The sequence below is a fragment of the Phalacrocorax carbo genome, chromosome 25 (assembly GCF_963921805.1).
Source record: "Phalacrocorax carbo chromosome 25, bPhaCar2.1, whole genome shotgun sequence".
NCBI lineage: Eukaryota > Metazoa > Chordata > Aves > Suliformes > Phalacrocoracidae > Phalacrocorax > Phalacrocorax carbo.
The window spans coordinates 6,143,561-6,162,458 of NC_087537.1; the positions used below are offsets into that span (position 1 = coordinate 6,143,561).

Here is an 18,898-nt window from a genome sequence, read left to right on the forward strand (position 1 = left end):
TGGGCGTGTGTGTCTCTGTTCACGTGCGTGTGCGCACGTGTTCAGGGAAAGCAGCATGCGTGTGCGCATCTGCGCACGCTGTGTGCATGTGTACACACACGTACGCAAGGGTAGGCTTGCGTGTGTGTGTTGCATGTGGCGTGTGTGTGCACGTGAGCGTGGAGGGACGTACGTGCACGTGTGGACGTGGGTAGGCATGCCTGTGCACCCCTGCAGGATGCCTCCTGTTGGGTGTGTGCACAGGGTGGCGTGGGGCGTGTGTGCGCAGACCCCCACCAGCAGCGTGCATGGGGTGTGTGCGTGGCAGGGGCTGTGCACACGTATGCAGGCATGTGTGCACAGCGGGTGGCCGTGCCCACCCACACCCACCCCTGCCCAGTGTGTGTCTCTGCCCTGAGCACCTCAAGACACTGCTGTGTCCAGGGTCGTTGTGGCGATGGGTCCCCGGGGCGCAGGTACAGCCCAGGCCCTTGCAGCGGGCACCGTTTGACACTGCACCCGGCCTCGCACCCGGCACCCACGGTGCCCCATGGCATTGCGCCCAGCACCCACCCACAGGCTGCCCCATGGGTGCCCGTGGCCGCCGCTCTGCCTCCCACCCTGGCGTGTGCCCCAGGCTCCCCCCGGGCCCTGGCGGTGCCTGCCGGGGGGGGCAGGCGGTGGGCAAGGGGCCGTGCTGCGGTGCCTGGGCTGGGTGCCAGGGCGCATCCGCCCCCGCCGGGCGCCACAAAGGCCGGCTTTCGTGCTGGCCCTCTGGCTCCCTGGCTGGCGGCCAGCGCCGGGGCAGCCAGCGGGGCCAGGGGCCCCCGGGCTCCATAAAACCTCCCGGACCGGGCACATCGTGCCCACTCCTTCGGCATGGAGAGCCAGCGGCCGTCCTCCTATGGCCGCCGCTTCGGCCCCAGCACCCCGGTGTACCGGGTGCTCCCTGCCAGCCCCCCAGCCCGGCTCCGGGCCCCCCGCAGCACCCAGCCGGCTCCCCGCGTGGGTGCCCGCCTGGGGCTGGGCAAGATGGACTTCTCACTGGCCACGGCGCTCAACTCGGAGTTCAGGGAGATGCGCACCAACGAGAAGGTGGAGATGATGGGGCTCAACGACCGCTTCGCCAGCTACATCGAGAAGGTCCGGCTCCTGGAGCAGCAGAACAAGGTGCTGGTGGTGGAGCTGAACCAGGCACGGGACCAGGAGCCCTCGCGCGTGGCCGACATCTACCAGGAGGAGCTGCGTAACCTGCGGCACCATGTGGAACAGTTGGCCACCGCCAAGGCCCATCTGGAGGTTGAGAGGGACAACCTCGCTGAGGACCTCAGCAGCCTCCAGCAGAAGTAAGGCGCTGCCCTGCTTGGGGTCGTCCTGGGGATGAAGGTGGCCACCAGGAGCAGGGTGGTGAGGAGCACCAGCGTGGTGATGAGGACCAGGGTGGCTACCAGAACAGGACTGAGGGTGACCGTTGGGATGGGTGTCACGGTGACTACCAGGACCAGAGTGGCAGCAGGGACCAGGATGGTGATCAGGGTTGTCCTGGGGACCAGGGTGGTGATGGGGGCCATGGTGGTGGCAAGGACCAGGGTAACCCCTGGGACTAGGATGGTGACTGGGGTGTCCCCAAGGATCAGGGTGGCCACCAGGACCAGTGTAGCCCTGGGGACCAGGCACTGATGGTCACCAGGGTGGTGATGGGGACATGGGCTGCAACAGGGACCAGGGTGACCCCTGGGAACAGTGTGGGACAGTGGTGGGGGGGTGTGGGGTGGGCACACAGACATGGGGTGCGGGTGCTGGTGGCGTGGGGCTGTGTCATCCTGGGGGTCGGTCTGCTTGTGGGGCTGAGAGTGGCAAGTAACAGTGCCTAATGAGTAACGGTGCCTAACGAGTAACGGTGCCTCTCTGCTCCGGCGCAGGCTGCAGGACGAAGTGACCCTGCGGCTGGAGGCCGAGAGTAACCTGGCTGCCTACAGGCAGGTGAGGGCAGGGGCCGGATCCTGTGTCCCCCATCCTGCACCCCAGGGGCTCAGCCCCCAGCTCAGACCTGTCATGGAGGGGCAGGGATGGGGCAGGGGTGAGGCAGGGATGGGCATGGACAGATGGGACGGGAATGGGGCAAAGACGGGCAAGGACAGGGCAGGGATGAACAGGAGCAGGCAGTGAGGGACTGGGGTGTGTTATGAATGGAGCAGAAAGAGGCAGGGATGGGCAGAAAGAAGCAGGGATGGTCATGGGTGGGCAGGGCAGGCAGCTCGGGAGGGAGCAGACCCGAGTGGCCAGCACTGGAGATGGTCCCTCCTGTCCCTCACGGTGGCAGGATGTGGATGCTGCCACCTTGGCTCGTCTGGACCTGGAACGGCGGGTGGGGACCCTGCAGGATGAGATCGCCTTCCTCTGCAAGGTCCACGAGGAGGTAACCCCGCGTTGGGGGGGGTCCTGGGGCTCTGTGGGGCCAGGCTGACTCCCGCTGTCCCCCCAGGAGCTGCGGGAGCTGCAGGAGCAGCTGGCCCGGCAGCGGGTGCATGTTGAGGTGGACGCAAGCAAGCCGGACCTGACAGCTGCCCTGCGTGACATCCGCAGCCAATACGAGGCCATGGCTGCCAGCAATGTCCAGGAGACTGAGGAGTGGTACAAGTCTAAGGTGTGGTGGGAGCCTGGCTGTCCTCTCCTGGGATGTCACCTTCTTGGGGCTGGGGTTGGATGGCTCTGCTTGGTGGTGGTGCATGGGGTTTGGCATGCCCGCTGTCCCTGCTCACGTCCCGTGGCTTGGTTTGGTCCCCGTGGGGAGCAGGGATGTGTCCCCAGTGGTGAGTCCTGTAGGCACAGTCCCTAAGGAGTTGTGTTCAGTGACGTGGCCCACGCGCACCATCCCTCAGGAGCAGGGACGTGTCCCCCGTGACATCCCACAGCTCACCCCTCCCACCCGCAAAGCAGGGACATGTCCCCAGCAACACCTGCCAGCAGGGATGTGTCCCGTGTCCACTGTCCCACCGCCCCAAGAGAGCAGGGACCTGCCTCCAAGACACATGCCATCAGCCACGTGCCCCACATGCACTGTCCCTTCCACCCATGAGAGCCGGGACGTGTCCCTAGCACCACGTGCCTTTGGCAGCACATCTGTGTACGCTGTCCCTTCCTCCTGTGGGAGCTGGATGTGCCCCCACAACACGTGCTGCTGGGGCCAGAGCCCTCCCACGGGAGCTGGGATGCGGCCCCAGGACACATGCCTTTGGGGATGTCCCATGTGTCCCTTCCTGCTGTAGGAACAGGGATGTGTCACCAGCGCCACATCAAGTGCCCGTCCCATGTGCATCGTCCCCCTCCTGCCATGGGAGCAGGGACGTGTCCCTGGGGACACAGGGCACTGGGGGCACATCCCATGTGCACTATCCCACCACCCTGCAGCAGCAGGGACGTTTCTCCATGCCACGTGCTACTGGGGCCACGTCCCTCCTGTGGCACAGAGCTGGCCCATGGCCCCACGCCGTGTGCCACCGGGGCACGCCCCTGCTGCCTGGCCCCATCCCATGTGTCCCCCCCCACCAGTTTGCAGACCTGACGGACGCGGCCGCCCGGCACGCGGAGGCCCTGCGTGCAACCAAGCAGGAGGCCAACGAGTACCGGCGCCAGCTCCAGGCCCTCACCTGCGACCTGGAGGCTCTGCGGGGCTCGGTAGGTGATGGCTGTGGGGTGCAAGGCGGGGGGACGTGGCCTCGGGGGGCTGCCACCACCATGGGGTTCCCTGGCACCCATGGGGGCCACCACCCAATGCTGGGGGAATGGCTGGTCCCCACGGATGGGAGATGGATGGACGCTCTGGAGAGCTCCGAGCTGCTGGGAGACAGTGACTGTGGAGGATGTCACCCCCCTCATGGACCCCCAGAATGAGTCCCTGGAGAGGCAGCTGCGGGAGCTGGAGGAACGCTACGCCCTGGAGACAGCCGGCTACCAGGACACGGTGGTGCGGCTGGAGGAGGACATCCGCAGCCTCAAGCAGGAGATGGCCCAGCACCTGCAGGAGTACCAGGACCTGCTCAACGTCAAGCTGGCCCTAGACATCGAGATCGCCACGTACCGCAAGCTGCTGGAGGGCGAGGAGAGCAGGTGATGGCAGAGCAGGGGCTCTGTCCTGCCCCTCTCCCCATCCCAAACCATCCCCAAGCCCCCGTGGTCCCTCTGGGATGTCCGACCTGCTTGGGGACCATCCTCCAGCCCTCCTGCCCCAGCCGTGGGCAGGGCTGAGCGGGTGTGCAGGGCAGGACCCTGATGCTCTTTCCAACACCCCCATTGCTCCGGCAGGATCACTGTTCCTGTGCAGAGCTTCTCCAGCCTGCAGATCCGAGGTGAGGCCGTGGCTACGCGTGGGGTGGGGGGGCTGCGATGGTGGCACAAGCAGGGGTGGCTTCTGGGGGCTCAGTGGGAGGAGGTGCCATCTTGGCTGTCCCTGCCCCATCCAGATAGACCAGGAGTTTTTCCTCCAAATCTCAAGGAACCAGGACTGCTAGGTTCTCTCTAGATGGGGGGAGGAGTGTACCATGGCCACATCCCCAAAGCTGAGCGTGTCCCCAAGGCCAATGATGTCCCTAAGACTGACTGACCACATGAACACATCCCCGGTGCCAACCACATCCCCAGGGCCAACGACGTCCCTGAGGCCAGTGACATCCCCAAGGCCAGTTGTGTCCCCAGTGCCAACTGTGTCCCCACAGACAACCCTGTCCCCAAACCCAATCACATCCCAAAGCCACCTGTGTCCCCATGACCAACCACAAGCCCAACGCCAGCCATGTCCACAGTACCAATTGTTTCCTCCAGGCTAATCACTTCCTAAAGCCAGCCACATCCCCAGTGCCAACTGCATCCCCAGCTGCATCCCCAAGGCCAACCATGTCCCTGAGGCCAACAGTGTCCCTAAGGCTGGTCATGTCCCCAGGGCCACCATCTCCTGTGGTTCAGGGTTTTCCCACCCAATGTGGTCCCTTTGGGCCCCTCCCCTGAGTGCAGCTGGAGGAGCCATACCCCAGGCACTGGGTCACTGCTGTGCCCTGCCCATGTCCCCTAGAGACCAGCCCAGACACTAAATCTGTGCCAGAAGCCCATGTGAAGAGGAACATCGTGGTCAAAACTGTGGAGACCAGAGATGGAGAGGTGAGAAGTCCTCATCTGTGTCACCCACGCTGCCTCCCCTCCATCCCTGCCTCCCCATGGGGTATCCCCAAGGGGGGTCACTTGTCATGTGCATGGGTCCACAATCCCTCAGCCCCGGGAGCGGCCCAGGCAGGGAGCCAGTGATCCCAGTGCCCTGAGAGCATGGCACGAGCCAGCTCTGGACCATGGTGGAGCTGAGCCTGGCAGCTCACAGAAAACCATGCCCATCCCTGTCCCTGTCCCCGCCCCTGTCCCTGTCCCGAGGCTTGTTCAGACCCCAGGCAGGCTCGGCTGGGGAGGAGAGCCCAAGCCCGGGGTGATGGCCCCTCTCCCTCTGCCTCCAGGTGATCAAGGAGTCCAAGCAGGAGCGCAAGGAGGTGGCGTAGGGTGGGCGAGCTGCAGCAGCCGCACGCTTGTAGCCGTAGCTCCGTAGGTCCCATCCGATGCTGCGAGGGAGCCCTGTGGCCGGGCACAGGCCGCAGGAGAAGCCAGCAGTATTTCAGCGGGGGCTGACTCCCTCCCTCCCACTCCTCGCCTCTCCCATGTCACCCTGTGCTCCAGGGACCACCGACACCCTGTTCGGTGCTGGCTGCTGGCAAAGCACCCGTCCGATGGGCAATACCCGGGGAGGTGAGCGGCACCAGGCAGAGCCAGGATGCTGCCGTGTTCCCACAGCACGGAGGGACCAGCAGTTTTGGGGCCGTGCCCCTGCTCACCCTGGGTCTCCAGCTCACCAATGCCCAGGGAGAGAGTCCATCCTGTTTCAGTCTCTGTGCACCAGTCGGACAAGATGATGGTGCCAAGACCATCTATCTCCGCATCCCACCTGGCTGCCCTCTCTCTGGCCTGAGAGGTCACCCTGAATCTCCCCAGTGCACCCAGGCCCTAAGCGCCTTTGGGGGGGCTGCAGGGGATGAGGTACCAGCTGGTGAAGGACATTCCCCCGTCGCTGAGCATCGGGTGGGCTTAGCCAAGAGGCACGGGCAGGAGAAATGTGAGGATGCAGAGGCAGGGTGCTGTGAGGATGGTGTAGAAGGGTGATGTAACGGGGATAATGAGGGGTTCCCAGGGATGCTGGGGTGTCTGGGGTGGTTTGTGGGTCTGGAGCAGTGGTGGGCACAGCAGGCTGGGTGGCCTCATGGGCTTCTCCTGGCACAGTGCCATGGAGCTGTCCTGGCCCCCACTGGGTGTTCCCCACCAAAGTGCCCCCATCGCTGTGGTGGGGAAAAACAGTCCCAAGGGGCTCCTGACAAGGGGTGACCCACGGCCATGCACCTCACACCTCACGTGGGGGGTCCCATGCAGGTGAAAATGGAGAGGAGGGGAGTGCAGAGAAGGAGGAGGAAGACGAGGAGGAAGGAGTTGGGGCACCCATGGGTGCTCTCACAGCAGGAGGTGCCTCCTGCAACCCAGAAGTGATGGGGGAGGACAGATGGAGCCACCCTCATGCCTGCACCCCCCGGGCTCACACTAGGAGCCAGGGGGCCAGGGACTGGGGCTCTGCCCCACCACAATCCCTGCCACACATGGAGCCAAGCCCATCCCCTGCATGGGCATTCAAGATGGGGTTGGAAGTAATCCCTTGTCCCTGGGCCCCACGTGGCCCTGTCCCCGCATCTGTCCTCCTGTGCTCCCCCCAGACCAGTGCATGCCACCGGCCCACCCAGGGCCATCGCCAGCCTGGTGCTTGCCCGCAGCCCCTGTCCCCGCCTTTGATTTAGCTACTGACCACAAGCGAAACCTGCCCTGGTGCCACCTAACATTGGAGCAACAACCCAGCAGCGCTTCTCATACCCCATAAGCCCTTTGGGATGAGCGCACGGCATGCCACTTGGATGCCACCCCCCTCATCCCCTCTGCCCCCCTCGTCCCCTGGCTCCGGTGCTGAGCATGCTTTGCAGCTACTGGCTCCGGAAAGGCCACTCCTGGGGCAGGAGGTGTTATAAGAGGAGACCCAGGTGCTGCCCAGGTTTGGCATCTGGGGTGGGATGGTGGTGGCCGGGGGCTCGGTCCCCTATGAGCAGCCTCCGGCTGGAGCTTTGCAGCCCACCTCACTACTGAATTAATGCACTAACACCTGCGGCAGCTTGAGATGAGAAATAAAGCTAATGCAAGCTCTGTGATTCCACGGTCATGCCTTCAGTCCACCTCTCCCAGTGCCGGGGGTTATCTGGGATTAGCTGGGGTGGCAAGGCCCTTCGGGAGCCCAAACCAGGCTCACACTTGCCGGGGGACACAAGCTTAGCGCTGTACCCCGTGGCATGACCAACGCTTCATGGGTCAGCACCCGCAAGGGATTGCAACAGAGGGGAGGCAGGTGCAGGATAACCCCCCAGAGGTGGCAGCCAGGCAGCAGGGTGGGAGAGATCCCCTTCCCAGGAGGGAGGGAGGGGAAGAAGGGACCTGCTCGGGGGTCTTCAGCCCCAAACCCAGCTCCTTCCCCGCACAAACCCAGGCTGCGGCTCCTGGGAAGCTCCTGGGACCGCTGTAGCTGTCAGGACCGATGGTGGATTTGAGATCCTGCGCATCATCTGTGTGGTTCAAATGCCTCAGCCCTGCTGGGACCCTCAAGGCTGCCCAGCCTGCGGGTCAATGGCATTTCCCCGGGGAAAGCTGAGATCCCCCAGCCACAGCCTTGAGAAAGGAACGGAGATGAGCTCCGTGGGGAAGCCCTGCTCTACGCTGAGGAGCGAGTGAGCGGCCACCTAAACCCTGCAGAGATGCTATCCTCTTTGGAGGACATCTTTTGTCAGGCATAAATATCAACTCACAAGTCTGTGCCGAGACAGGCAAGTGGAAAAAAATCCCAAACCAGGGAAATTTCTGAGGAACTCCATCAGACTCATCTGAAAATGTCTTTTCCCCCTTCAAAAATGAAAGATTTTTTTAAAAAATGGGTTTTCTCCAGCTAAGGAGCTCAAAGGAACATTGAACATTGTGAAATGTTGGCACTCAAAGTTCTCAGCAATGAAAAACAGTTTAAAAGGGTAAGAAAAGCAAGAATTAATTGGATTTAAATAGTTTGGTGGATCTTTTTAGCAGCCTCTTTGAAAAACAGCTCTAATAAATCACTGATGCTGTTCGAGAAGTCTATAGAGCTGGGCCAGAAAATCTTGCAACAAAAGAGTACTCTTTTGAAAAGGACTGTATTGAGCTTAAAACCCCACTGCAAGCCAGCGGCAGAGCCAGGAACAAGCCATGGTGGTGTGAAAAGCCCGCCCGTCCCTACCAAGCCACACCAATCTGCAGCTCGGGGAGTTTTCCACACCGGTCCTCACCATCACACTCTTGACCCAAAAGGGAGGATGAGCAGCTGCTGGCAGAATTTGGTCACATTGATTTCTAATGATCAGAATATTAGAAATTTCTAATAAGAAAGATCCAAGATGTAAGAGTGACCCGCCGGGGCCGTGGTGGAGGTGCTATGTCCTGCCAGGGCACCTGAACACCCGCCAGCAGCAGCGGCACACGTGGATGATGATGAAGACGATGCTGATGAGGATGTAGCTCATGCCAATGGCCTTGACAGCGTAGATTGTCTCGGGATCTTTGAATGTCCGCCTGCGCCGGTGCTGGTAAATCACGCTGAGACGGAAGCCGGCCACCATCTTGCCCTCCCGCCAGCAGAAGTAGGTGCCTCCATCGCTGATCTGGACCCGCTGCATGTGCAGGTGGTTTCCGTGGTCGATGAAGACCCGCATGCTCTTGTTGACACCTATAAGGTAGCGGGAGCGGTAGAGCCGGACGGAGTCCTTGTCCCAGGCCACGGCATGCTCAGGCCGGGCTCCTGGGCACGCGATGATCAGGTCACTTCCGATGGGCTGCTTGTGAAACTGCGTGGGGACACGGGGCAGCCAGGGCTTCTCACCCAGCTTGGAAATGACATTGGAGATGGCCTGCACACCTTCCTCGGGGACCTCTTCCTTCGGGCAAGGGGTCAGGCAGCTTCGGATGGCCACCTCGGGTCTCCGGAGGCGGATGGGGCGCTGGAAATGTGCGGGAACAGCCCTTGAGCCGCAGGATGTGACGTTGGGCACAGCAGTACGATAGCGAGGGTGCAACTGGGCACTCTGCACGTAGCAGAGCCCGATCCGCCGCTGCTCGCCTCTCACCCCACAGCGATCGCATCTGGTCCAGTCCCAGAAGGTGGTGAAGAGGCTGAAGCGCTTCTTCGTGTAGTCATCCTGGACGTGCTGGCCCTTGTCCACAAAAGTCACCGTGATGTGCTTGGTGGGCTGCACGTCTACGTCATAGCCATAAAAGAAGTCTCCTTTCTTAGTGCCACACAGGTAGTGTCCCGAGTCCATCACCTGGGCCTGGAAGACGATGAGACTGAACATCCGAATACTGAAACGCTTCAGCACGTCACTGCCCGCGTGGATATGGCCCGAGTCGACCACCACGGTGCCAGCAAAGTCTGTCAGGACTGTGGTTTTGTCACTGCCCGTGTTCTTCTGGAAGTACCAGACGACAGAGGAGACCTCTTCAGGCTTGCAGTTGCAGGGGAGCTCAAAGGTCATGTCAGCCAAGTACGCGGCATTGTCAAACAACAGGAAAGCAGGACAAGCCATCCTCTTGAACACATCTCCTTTCTCTTCAATCGCAAAAGCGTGGAGAGTATCTACCAGGGAGAGGAGAAGGGCAGCTCCCAGCAGCCCCCTCACCATCGCCGCAGGCGGTCTCTGCGGTCGGCAGAACCCGCGCAGGGATCCATCCTCAGCAGGGATGGCAGGAACCCGCGCGTGGGGTTAGCAGGGCCCGCATGGGGCAGGGGTGGAGCACACAGCAGATAGCTCGCCAAAGATGGGGTTTGCAGGTGACCTCCTGCCTGCAGTGTACGTGGCTGACAGCAGGGGTCAAACAGTGACTGAAATATCCCATCTCAGCCGAGTATCTGCTGGGAAGCACCCCGTCCTGCCCCGGGGCAGGCTGTCCCCTGGGACGCGGGCTCTAGAACCTCTCCTGTATCCCAGCTGCTCTAGAGTGTTGGCTGTGCCCCGGACAACGAGCATGCCGGTCATTTGTGCAGCGCAGCCGCAGAGGGAAGACACAGCGATGGGAAGCATGATGGGAACAAGGGAAATGCTGATGTCTTCTTGAAAGACTCACGTGCAGTAGGTGTTGAGGATTGCTCTGATCCCTTGAGAGCAACGAACCCAAAGAAGAACCTCCTCCAATGGCAGCTGACCTCTGTAGTCCAGAACAAGAGGTTTCAAACAGGGTATTTAGACTTCTACAGCCTCCCTGTTGGCTTTCCAAGGATTTGTGTGCTGAAGCCCCTCTGCCCAGGTAATGTCTGAGACTCCTCCTCTCCGAGTGATTGACACGGCTTTTCATTCAAATCACCCTTGCCTGAGCTAATGCTGGAGCCAGTCCTGGAGGCCTTAAATGTACCTCTACCATGGTGAAGGTGAGCTATTTGCTTCCCACTGACTCCGGCCAGACCTTCAGCTCCCCTTTTAGCACTTGTTGAGCAGATGCTCAGCTTAGACCATGAACTGATGGATTGGGAAACTGATCCCAGCGGGTCTAAGAGCCGATCCTCCCAGGGTCTAACAGCCTGTCCTCCCATAACCATTCACACAACCTCTCCTGTACTTCATTTGTCCTGAGTCTTCTGACCAAACCATGGGGATTTTGCCTTTCCCCAAGTGATGGGGATGCAGGAGGCCGCTCCCATCACCCAGGACACGAGTGCAAGCCCTGAGCCTCCAGACTGCTGAAAGCACTGTGCCTGTTCCAACCAGAGCTGTAACTGTCGTGCCAGGGCTGCTCTTGCACCAACATCCTCCATCCCCAACTTAGGAAACTCCAGGATCTTTGTTGTTTAGTTTAAGACTTCAGCTCTTGGCTTTCTGCTAGTCCTCAGGTTCGCAAGTGTTATGCAAAGGCAAGAGGAATGGCACCCACAACACCTTGCAGGGACAGAGATGTCCCCAAGATAGATGCACAAAGCCCAGCATTCAAGTGCCAGACCTCAGAGGATAATCAGTTAGGTGCTGTCCTGGTTTCAGCTGGGACAGAGTTAACCTTCTTCCTAGTAGCTGGTACAGTGCTGTGGTTTGGGTTTAGTATGAGATAATGTTGAAAACACACTGATATTTTAGTTGTTGCTGGGTAGTGCTTGCACTAGGCAAGGACTTTTCAGCTTGCCTTGCTCTGCCAGGTGCACAAGAAGCTGGGAGGGGAGGGGGCACGGGCAGGACAGCAGACCCAAAGTGACCAAAGGGATATTCCATACCATACGACGTCATGCCCAGTATATAAACTGGGGGGAGTTGGCTGGGGGCAGAAATCGCTTCTGGGGGCTGGGCTGGGCATCACGTCAGTGGGTGGTGAGCAATTGCATTGTGCATCACTTTGATGATGTTATTATTATTTTATTATTATTATTTTCATTTTCATTTCCATTTTCTGTCCTATTAAACCATCATTATCTCACCTACAAATTTTACTTTTTTCCCCCCAATTCCCTCCCCATTCCCCTGGGGGGGCTGTGAGCAACGGCTGTGTGGTGTTTAGCTGCTTGCCAGGTTAAAGCACAGCAGCTGCCTGGTGGCTTCTACAGAGAAGGTGGGAGAGGGATGGTTATAGTCTGCCAGAGTGGCTCTACCTTTTGCTCCTCTAGCTGGGTTTTGCAACAAAACGGACCCAAGAGTTGTTTTTGAACTGAATTGAAGTGAGTCTGAGCACTGTAACGTAGGGAGAAGCTCAAGGATTCTCCCAGACCAGAGCTCCAGGAGAGCTTGGTGGGTAGGTGCTGACCTGTGCTGTATGAAGGCCCCTCTGGTAGGCAGCCAAAACAGAAGTGCGACTCAATTTAGACACAGTATTAGGCAGTCCTGGAGAGTCTCTTTGTTGGACTGTTGCCTGTCAGTTCCTTCTAAATTTCAATTTCTGTGGTATTTCAGCAAATCAGATAGTGTCTGAGATGGTAGGACCATGAGGTGACAGGACCTCTGAGGTTTACCCCATGCCCTGCTGGTTGGGGTAGAATAACAATAAAATAGCTGGTTGGATAGTCCTCGATATACCTTGATATCTGCACCTCCATCAGCCCATTCTAACTTCAGTGGCTGCACCGTTAAACATTGTCATTGGTTACACTTCTTAAATCCCCTGAGTGACAATAGGCAGAGATGAAAAAGGGAAGGGACTATTTGGGTTTTGGGTTCTCCTTCAAAAACACCAGCCTAGTTTTATCCTGTTCTCCTCATCTAAGAGATTCTCACAGCACCTTTCTGTGAGGACACCCTGCCCCAGAGATCACAACACAGTCCTCGCTGTAACTAACCTTTATTTGTGCAGAACTATTGCTCTGGGTGGCTCCCAGGTACAGAGAAATGGAAGGAATGCTCCAGACGTATCTGATTTAGCCATCTCGCAAAGTGATGCCAAAGTCAAGCTTTGAGCTTCTTTGGCACTCTTTCTGCATGACCTTGGTGTTTCTGCTCCTTCAGTCAACCTGGTAACATTTCATCAGCTCCATCACTATCCTTTCCTCCTCGGCTTCCTTTTGCAGGCTGGGGTCCATGATGTGGGCTTCCCTCTCAGCTTCGCAGCCGGCTGGGCCACGGGGATGGCCAGAGGTCCGATAATCCCTGCTCATGCTCTGCAGCTTCCTAAACAAGTCCCTGCTGCTCTCCTTCTCTGACTCGCTCAGAAGATCTACATTTAACCCGAAGCGCTTGGTGCGCGAAAGGCTCTCTAAGATCTGAAGGATGGCATCTCTGTCTTCATGACAGACATGCTCTGCCAGCACTGTAAGGAACTCACCCAGGAGGCCAAAGCCCAAGTCAGCCTGAAACATTCTGCCCAAGGCCTTCCCTCCGAGTTCAAGCAAAAGCTGGTATTTTTCTTTTCCGCTTCTTAAGCATCTGCGCCAATCTCTGTAAAATTCGGCAGAGGTTCCAGGCAGTTGATCCAGTTCCTGAAGGAAAAAATAGTTACCAGTTCCTTTTGTTTTGTTCCCACTTGAAGATTTTTACTCCTCCCCTGCCCTGCCCAACCTGTAGATGGCTGAATTGTTTTTAATACAGGCTTTGACAGCACAAAGGGCTGCATAAAGCTTGTGAGGTGCAAAACATAGAGAAAGACAAAGAAATATCGGGTTCCTCAAGCCCTACAGAAACCAGCCAACTTCAGGGGAAAATAATGGAAGAATGGATGAGGCATGAAGCCCAGCATGAACAGAGACCAGTAGTGGAGTAACCCCAATGCTAACCAGAACCAGTCACACTGCCCAGTCTGGATCCACCATCACAGTGTGGGAAGGGGTCTCCTGGAGGCCAGTGTAGCTCAATGTAAACCTCTACTCCATCTCGAGCTCTGTGAGGCAAATCAAAGGGCTGAGGAGATAAAAGATACAAGATGTAAACCCCAGAAAATATGCAGATGGCCCTAACACACCGTCTCATAACACATGGCATTCGTATGGTCTGTGGCAGAGAGCTTGCGCTAAATGAGAGCCAAGCTCAATGTGGCACCTCCAGATAAAAGGAAATCCTGTTTTATACAATATGTAATTGAACCGCTGAACTCATCAACGCTGACTTAACTGATGCACAGACTGAAGGAGGATTAAAACATTTAGGGTTTTAAACAGATAGCAAGAACAAGGCACAGCAACATCAGGCTGTGTCTAAACACAAAATGGAGAAGCCCTGGAGATCAGAGCCCAAGTGCTAATGGGATTAGGAACAGAACTTGCTCTGGGGACATCATTGCTCAGTGCAAGCACATGCAAAGCTGCCTAGAAGAGTTGCAAAATGATCTATAATAAACAGGCAAATGAAATTCAGTGTCAAAAAATCCATGAGAAATATCTAAGGGAAACATCCCTGGCTACATATCCAGTGACTGGGACTCTCTGGCATGGGCAGAGTCCACCGGAGGGGGCAGGACAGATGTCACTCAAATCACAAATGATGTGGACAGAAAAATGTTTAGTCACTATTTCCTACAGCTGAAGAGCTACGGACCAGCCAGTGAATTCATCAGGCAGCAGGTTTAAAACAAAATAGCATTTTTCCATATAATGCATAATTAAACCGTGGGGTGAAAAAGAACTGGCTACGTTCACAGAAGATCTGTGGCCTGTGGCTATTAAACGTGATGATCCAGATGCTCAGCCTTGGCTCTTGGTCTCTAAACTGCAGCCAGCTGGAAGAGTGCAGTCAAGGGAGGGCAGTCTTCCCCAAGAATCTGTTACTGGCCACCATCAGAAGCAGGGTACTGGGAGCCCTGGTCTGACGCTGTGCAGCTGGTCTTAGGTTCCCACAGGGTTGAAGCAGACTCTTCTTGAAGCAGCTGGTGCAAGGACTTACCAGACACAAATTAGGGGCCAAGAGAGAACACTGTGATTATCTAAACACCAATGTTCCTGGGGACTTTGAGGGCTCGCTCACATGTAGAGATATTTCTGAATAACTCTTGCATTTTAAAATAACACCCCAATTATCTGGAGTAATTTTTAGATGTGGACAAAGTCCCAGAAAGCGCCTCCCTCACCTGGGGTATTTCCATGTCGCTGGCTTGCGGGGCCTTGGTGCGGGCTGCACAGGGATTCCACAGCACGTTCATCCTCTTACCCATCTTGTCCTTTTTCTCTAGGGGCTTCAGGTGTGATGCCAGCACAATGTTCCTGCAGGCAACAAGAAGGGGATGGGATACTTTGCAAGATCAAATATATTGAGGCTTCGAGCTTCTTCTCTGAGGCAATTTCTGAGTTGGGGCTGTATGTATAATCCAGAGGCACCTGGAGCAGCCCTTGTGAAATTCAGGAGGTTCAACAAGGCCCAGTGCAACGTCCTGCACCTGGGTTGGGGCAATCCCCAATATCAGCACAGACTGGAGGATGGATGGATGGATGGATGGATGGATGGATGGATGGATGGATGGATGGATGGAGAGCAGCCCTGCCACAAAGGACTTGGTGGTACTGGGGGAGGAAAAGCTGGACATGAGCCAACAATATGCACTTGCAGCCCAGAAGGCCACCTGTCCCCTGGGCTGCACCCCCAGCAGCGCGGCCAGCAGGGCGAGGGAGGGGATGCTCCCCCTCTGCTCTGCTCTGGTGAGACCCCCCGAGCCCTGCGCCCAGCTCTGGGGTCCCCAGCACGAGACAGACATGGACCTCTTGGAGCAGCTCCAGAGGGGGCCACGGAAACGGTCCAAGGGCTGGGACAGCTCTGCTGTGGAGAGAGGCTGAGAGAGTTGGGCTTGTTCAGCCGGGACAAGAGAAGGCTCCAGGGAGACCTTATGTGGCCTTCCAGTGCTTAAAGGGGCTTACAGAAAGAGAGAGGCTTTTTTACCAGGGCCTGTAGTGACAGGACGAGGGGCAATGGTTTTTAACTGCCAGAGAGCAGGTTTAGATGGGACATAAGGAATAAATGTTTTATGATGAGGGTGGTGAGGCACTGGAACAGGTTGCCCAGAGATGTTGTGGATGTCCCATGTTGGAAGTCAGGTTGGACGGGGCTTTGAGCAACCCGATCTAGTTGAAGATGTCCCTACCCATGGGGGACATCCAGGGGACTGGATGATTTTTCCAGGTCCCTTCCAACCCAAACCATCCTGTGATTCTGTGTTTCTATCAAACAAGATTGGTATTCAAATGAGATCATGAAGCATCAGAGATGGGTCAGAGGAAAACAGATGATATTGCTTGGGGCACTTAATAGGCACATCCTCCTCACACACTCAGTGTTAGTCCAATTGCTGGGACAACAAGGCAGGAATTCCCTGCAGGCTGCAGCACCGTGGTTCCTCCCAGCAGGGAACGGCTTACTCCCCAGGAGCTGGGCATTTCCACCCGACAATTCCGCCAGAGCCGGAGGAACTGGCAGGACATTGTTTCCTCCTGCCTTTTTCTTACAGTATGCTGAAATTTCTGTGGTTTTGGGTCTTCCAGAGGAAAGACCCTAAATTATTACAATGCCTAGGTTTGTAGCTTGCAGCGCGCTGGGTGGGTATGTTTTTGTGGATCAATTTGAATACAGCATCTTATTACACTGACATCTGCGACTGACTACAGCAGCCCAGGCTCAATTGTCCACAAGGTTCCTCTCATCCCGTGGGATGAATCCCTGTAGTTAGTCTTTCCAGTAACAGGCAGATCCTTGAAGGGGTCCAGGTCTCTGCTCCTATGCTAGTGTGGGCTATGCGAGTGAAGATGCTGCACCCACAGAGAGAAGCTGCTCTGTTACCTCCCCCAGATCACTTCTACAGTTACCAATACACTGATAAAACAGCTTTAAATCACTCAGAAATCCTTTTATAGGGACTGGCAAGAAGGTTGGGGGAGAAAACACCATTTAAAGTGTTTTTGTGCCTTTCAGGGATCAGATGGCACGACTGAATGCAGACAGAGATGAAGCCAGAAATGGAGTTTGATCTAGTCCTGTATAAGTTTACCAAGGGGTGGTCAAAGTCCTGGATCCACCTACAGATCCGTCTGTGGATGTCAAGGGACTGGGACTTCCCCAGACGGATCTGTAGGTGGATCCAGGACTTTGGTAGGCGTTGGGAGTGCCCTACGCTGCCTCTGCGGAGCATCCCTGCCATCCTTGGCCCACAAACCTGCTCCCAGTACACCTCGGACAAACCAGTGACGGGTTTGGGAGCATGAACATGCCGGGCTGGGTGCACAGGGACATGCATCACCCTCTTCTTCTGCATCCCCACTGCGGCATGGGCTGTGCGGGGAGGACAGGGAGGGCAGGGCAGGCCAGCGGGGCTTGGACCATGGGTGCTGCAAATGGGGAGAGGGGACAGCATGCTGAAAAAGGGACGGTGCTCCACTGAGAAGGCCCTGGGGGTGCTGGGGGGCAGCAAGGTGACCCTGAGCCAGCACTGTACCCTTGTGGGCAAGAAGGCCAATGGTGTCCTGGGGGGCATTCAAAGGAGTGTGGCCAGCAGGGCGAGGGAGGTTCTCCTCCCCACTCTGCTCTGCCCCAGTGAGGCCACAACTGGAGTGCTGCGTCCAGTTCTGGGCCCCCCAGTTCAAGGACAAGGAACTGCTTGAGGAAGTCCAGCGGAGAGCTACGAAGGTAATCAGGGGACTGGAGTATCTCCCATATGAGGAAAGGCTGAGAGACCTGGGTTTGTTCAGCCTGGAGAAGAGAGGAATGAGGGGGATCTCATCAATGCTTATAAATATCTGAAGGGCGGGTGTCAGGGGGATGGGGCCGGGCTCTTTCCAGCAGTGCCCAACGCCAGGCCAAGGGGCCACGGGCACAAGCTGGAACACGGGAAGCTCCACCTGAACATGAGGACAAACCCCTTCCCTGTGCGGGTGCCAGAGCAGGGGCACAGGCTGCCCAGAGAGGCTGTGGGGTCCCTTCCCTGGAGACATTCACCCCCCGCCTGGACGCGGCCCTGTGCCCCTGCTCTGGGGGTGCCTGCTCCAGCAGGGGTGGGACGGGGTGAGCTCCAGAGGTCCCTTCCAACCCCTACGAGGCTGTGATTCTGTGAGCCTGTGCCACCCCACTGCTGGTCCACACCTTGGCCACCATGAGGACCTGCCCTGGCGCTGGCTGTTCCACACAGGAAGAGCTGAGGTCTCAGCCCACACATGTCAACCTGATGATTTTTGGGGGGCAAATCCTAAACAAGGCTGAATTTCTGTCCCACCAGGGCTCTGTGCCAGTGGGCCATGGCCTTTTTGGGAGTCCTGAAGCCAGGTTTGCTGTCCTGTCAAGCCACGCTCATGGTCACCTGGGGCAGAAAGCACAGCAAATCAGCTCAGTCCCCGCTCAGAGCAAGATTTGAGCTCAAAACCCACTGGCTGAGCTTGTATCTTAAGAAGGCCCAAAATTGGAGCTCCAAAACTCATCCCTGCAGGTGGGTCGACCCTGTGGCAGGAGCACCTGGCACCACACAAAGCCTTGGTGTTGCCAAAGCCCTTTGGGGTAGGGAAGGACCCGAATCCGCCCCCTTGCCCCGGGCGTCCCCCGCTGGACCTGAACTCCTCGTAGGAGGGGACGCGCTGGTGCAGGGCCCGCAGCTTGGCGTCATTCTCCCTCTCCCGCCTCTCGTCAGCCGCCACTGCCGCCCGCAGCTCCCGCTCCAGCGCCGCGGCGTCGAGGGCTCCATCCGCCTCCATCCCGGCCCTGCCACTGGCCGGGGGCACGGGCAGGCCAGGCTCGGGGACCCCCAGCGGGGAGCTGGGGCCTGTGGGGACGGGGGGGACAGGGCCACCTCTAGATGCAGGGGGACCCCTCTCCTGTCACGACAGCCCTGCCAGGACTGGACTTGGGCACCCCACTCCTGTCACAACTGTCCTGCCAGGGCTGGCTTCAGGTACCACGCTTCTATCGTGACAGCCTTGCCAGGGCTGGCCCTGCGGACCCCACTCCTATCGTGACAACCCCGCCCTTACCCTGACAGTCTTGCCAGGGCTGGCCTTGGGAACCCCACTCCTGTCGTGCATACACCACCAGCCCCAGGGACCCTCACTCTTGCCGAGACAGCCCTGCCACGCTGTGGGCATGGATGGCAACTAGGAACCCTGCTACTATCGCGACAGCTCCTGGGCCCCCTCTATCGCGACAGCCCCGCCGCCCCCAGCCGAGCTCCAGCTACCGCCGCGCGCGCCGGCGCCCCTCCCGTCGCCATAGCGACAGGGCAGCGCGGTGCGAGGCCCCGGCGAGGCTGCCCCGAGGGCGCCTGACAGAACCGGCCCGCCGCCCCAAGCGGCGCTGCCCAGCCCCGCCCGCGGCCACCGAGACCCCGCCGGGACCGTCCTCCCGGCCTCGCCCGCTCT

At 58.1% G+C, this 18,898-nt stretch overlaps 3 protein-coding genes across 3 annotated transcripts; 1 reads left to right on the forward strand and 2 right to left on the reverse strand.

The window, feature by feature from the left end:
• The first annotated feature begins 858 nt into the window (after positions 1-858).
• Positions 859-7,256, forward strand: GFAP (glial fibrillary acidic protein). The gene is made up of 9 exons (XM_064473379.1): positions 859-1,325; positions 1,902-1,962; positions 2,303-2,398; positions 2,465-2,626; positions 3,532-3,657; positions 3,869-4,089; positions 4,285-4,328; positions 5,048-5,133; positions 5,478-7,256. Exons 1-9 carry the CDS (start codon positions 859-861, stop codon positions 5,517-5,519), a joined length of 1,305 nt encoding a protein of 434 aa, XP_064329449.1. The 3' UTR covers positions 5,520-7,256.
• A 1,299-nt stretch (positions 7,257-8,555) lies between these two features.
• FAM187A (family with sequence similarity 187 member A) lies at positions 8,556-9,800 on the reverse strand. The gene has a single exon (XM_009515248.2). It carries the CDS (start codon positions 9,798-9,800, stop codon positions 8,556-8,558), a length of 1,245 nt encoding a protein of 414 aa, XP_009513543.2.
• A 2,619-nt stretch (positions 9,801-12,419) lies between these two features.
• Positions 12,420-18,736, reverse strand: CCDC103 (coiled-coil domain containing 103). Its single transcript, XM_064472983.1, has 3 exons — positions 18,096-18,736; positions 14,644-14,776; positions 12,420-13,063 (listed from the first exon to the last, which is right to left on the reverse strand). The coding sequence occupies exons 1-3, from the start codon at positions 18,236-18,238 to the stop codon at positions 12,590-12,592; spliced, it is 750 nt and encodes a 249-aa protein (XP_064329053.1). The 5' UTR covers positions 18,239-18,736; the 3' UTR covers positions 12,420-12,589.
• Positions 18,737-18,898: the final 162 nt, after the last annotated feature.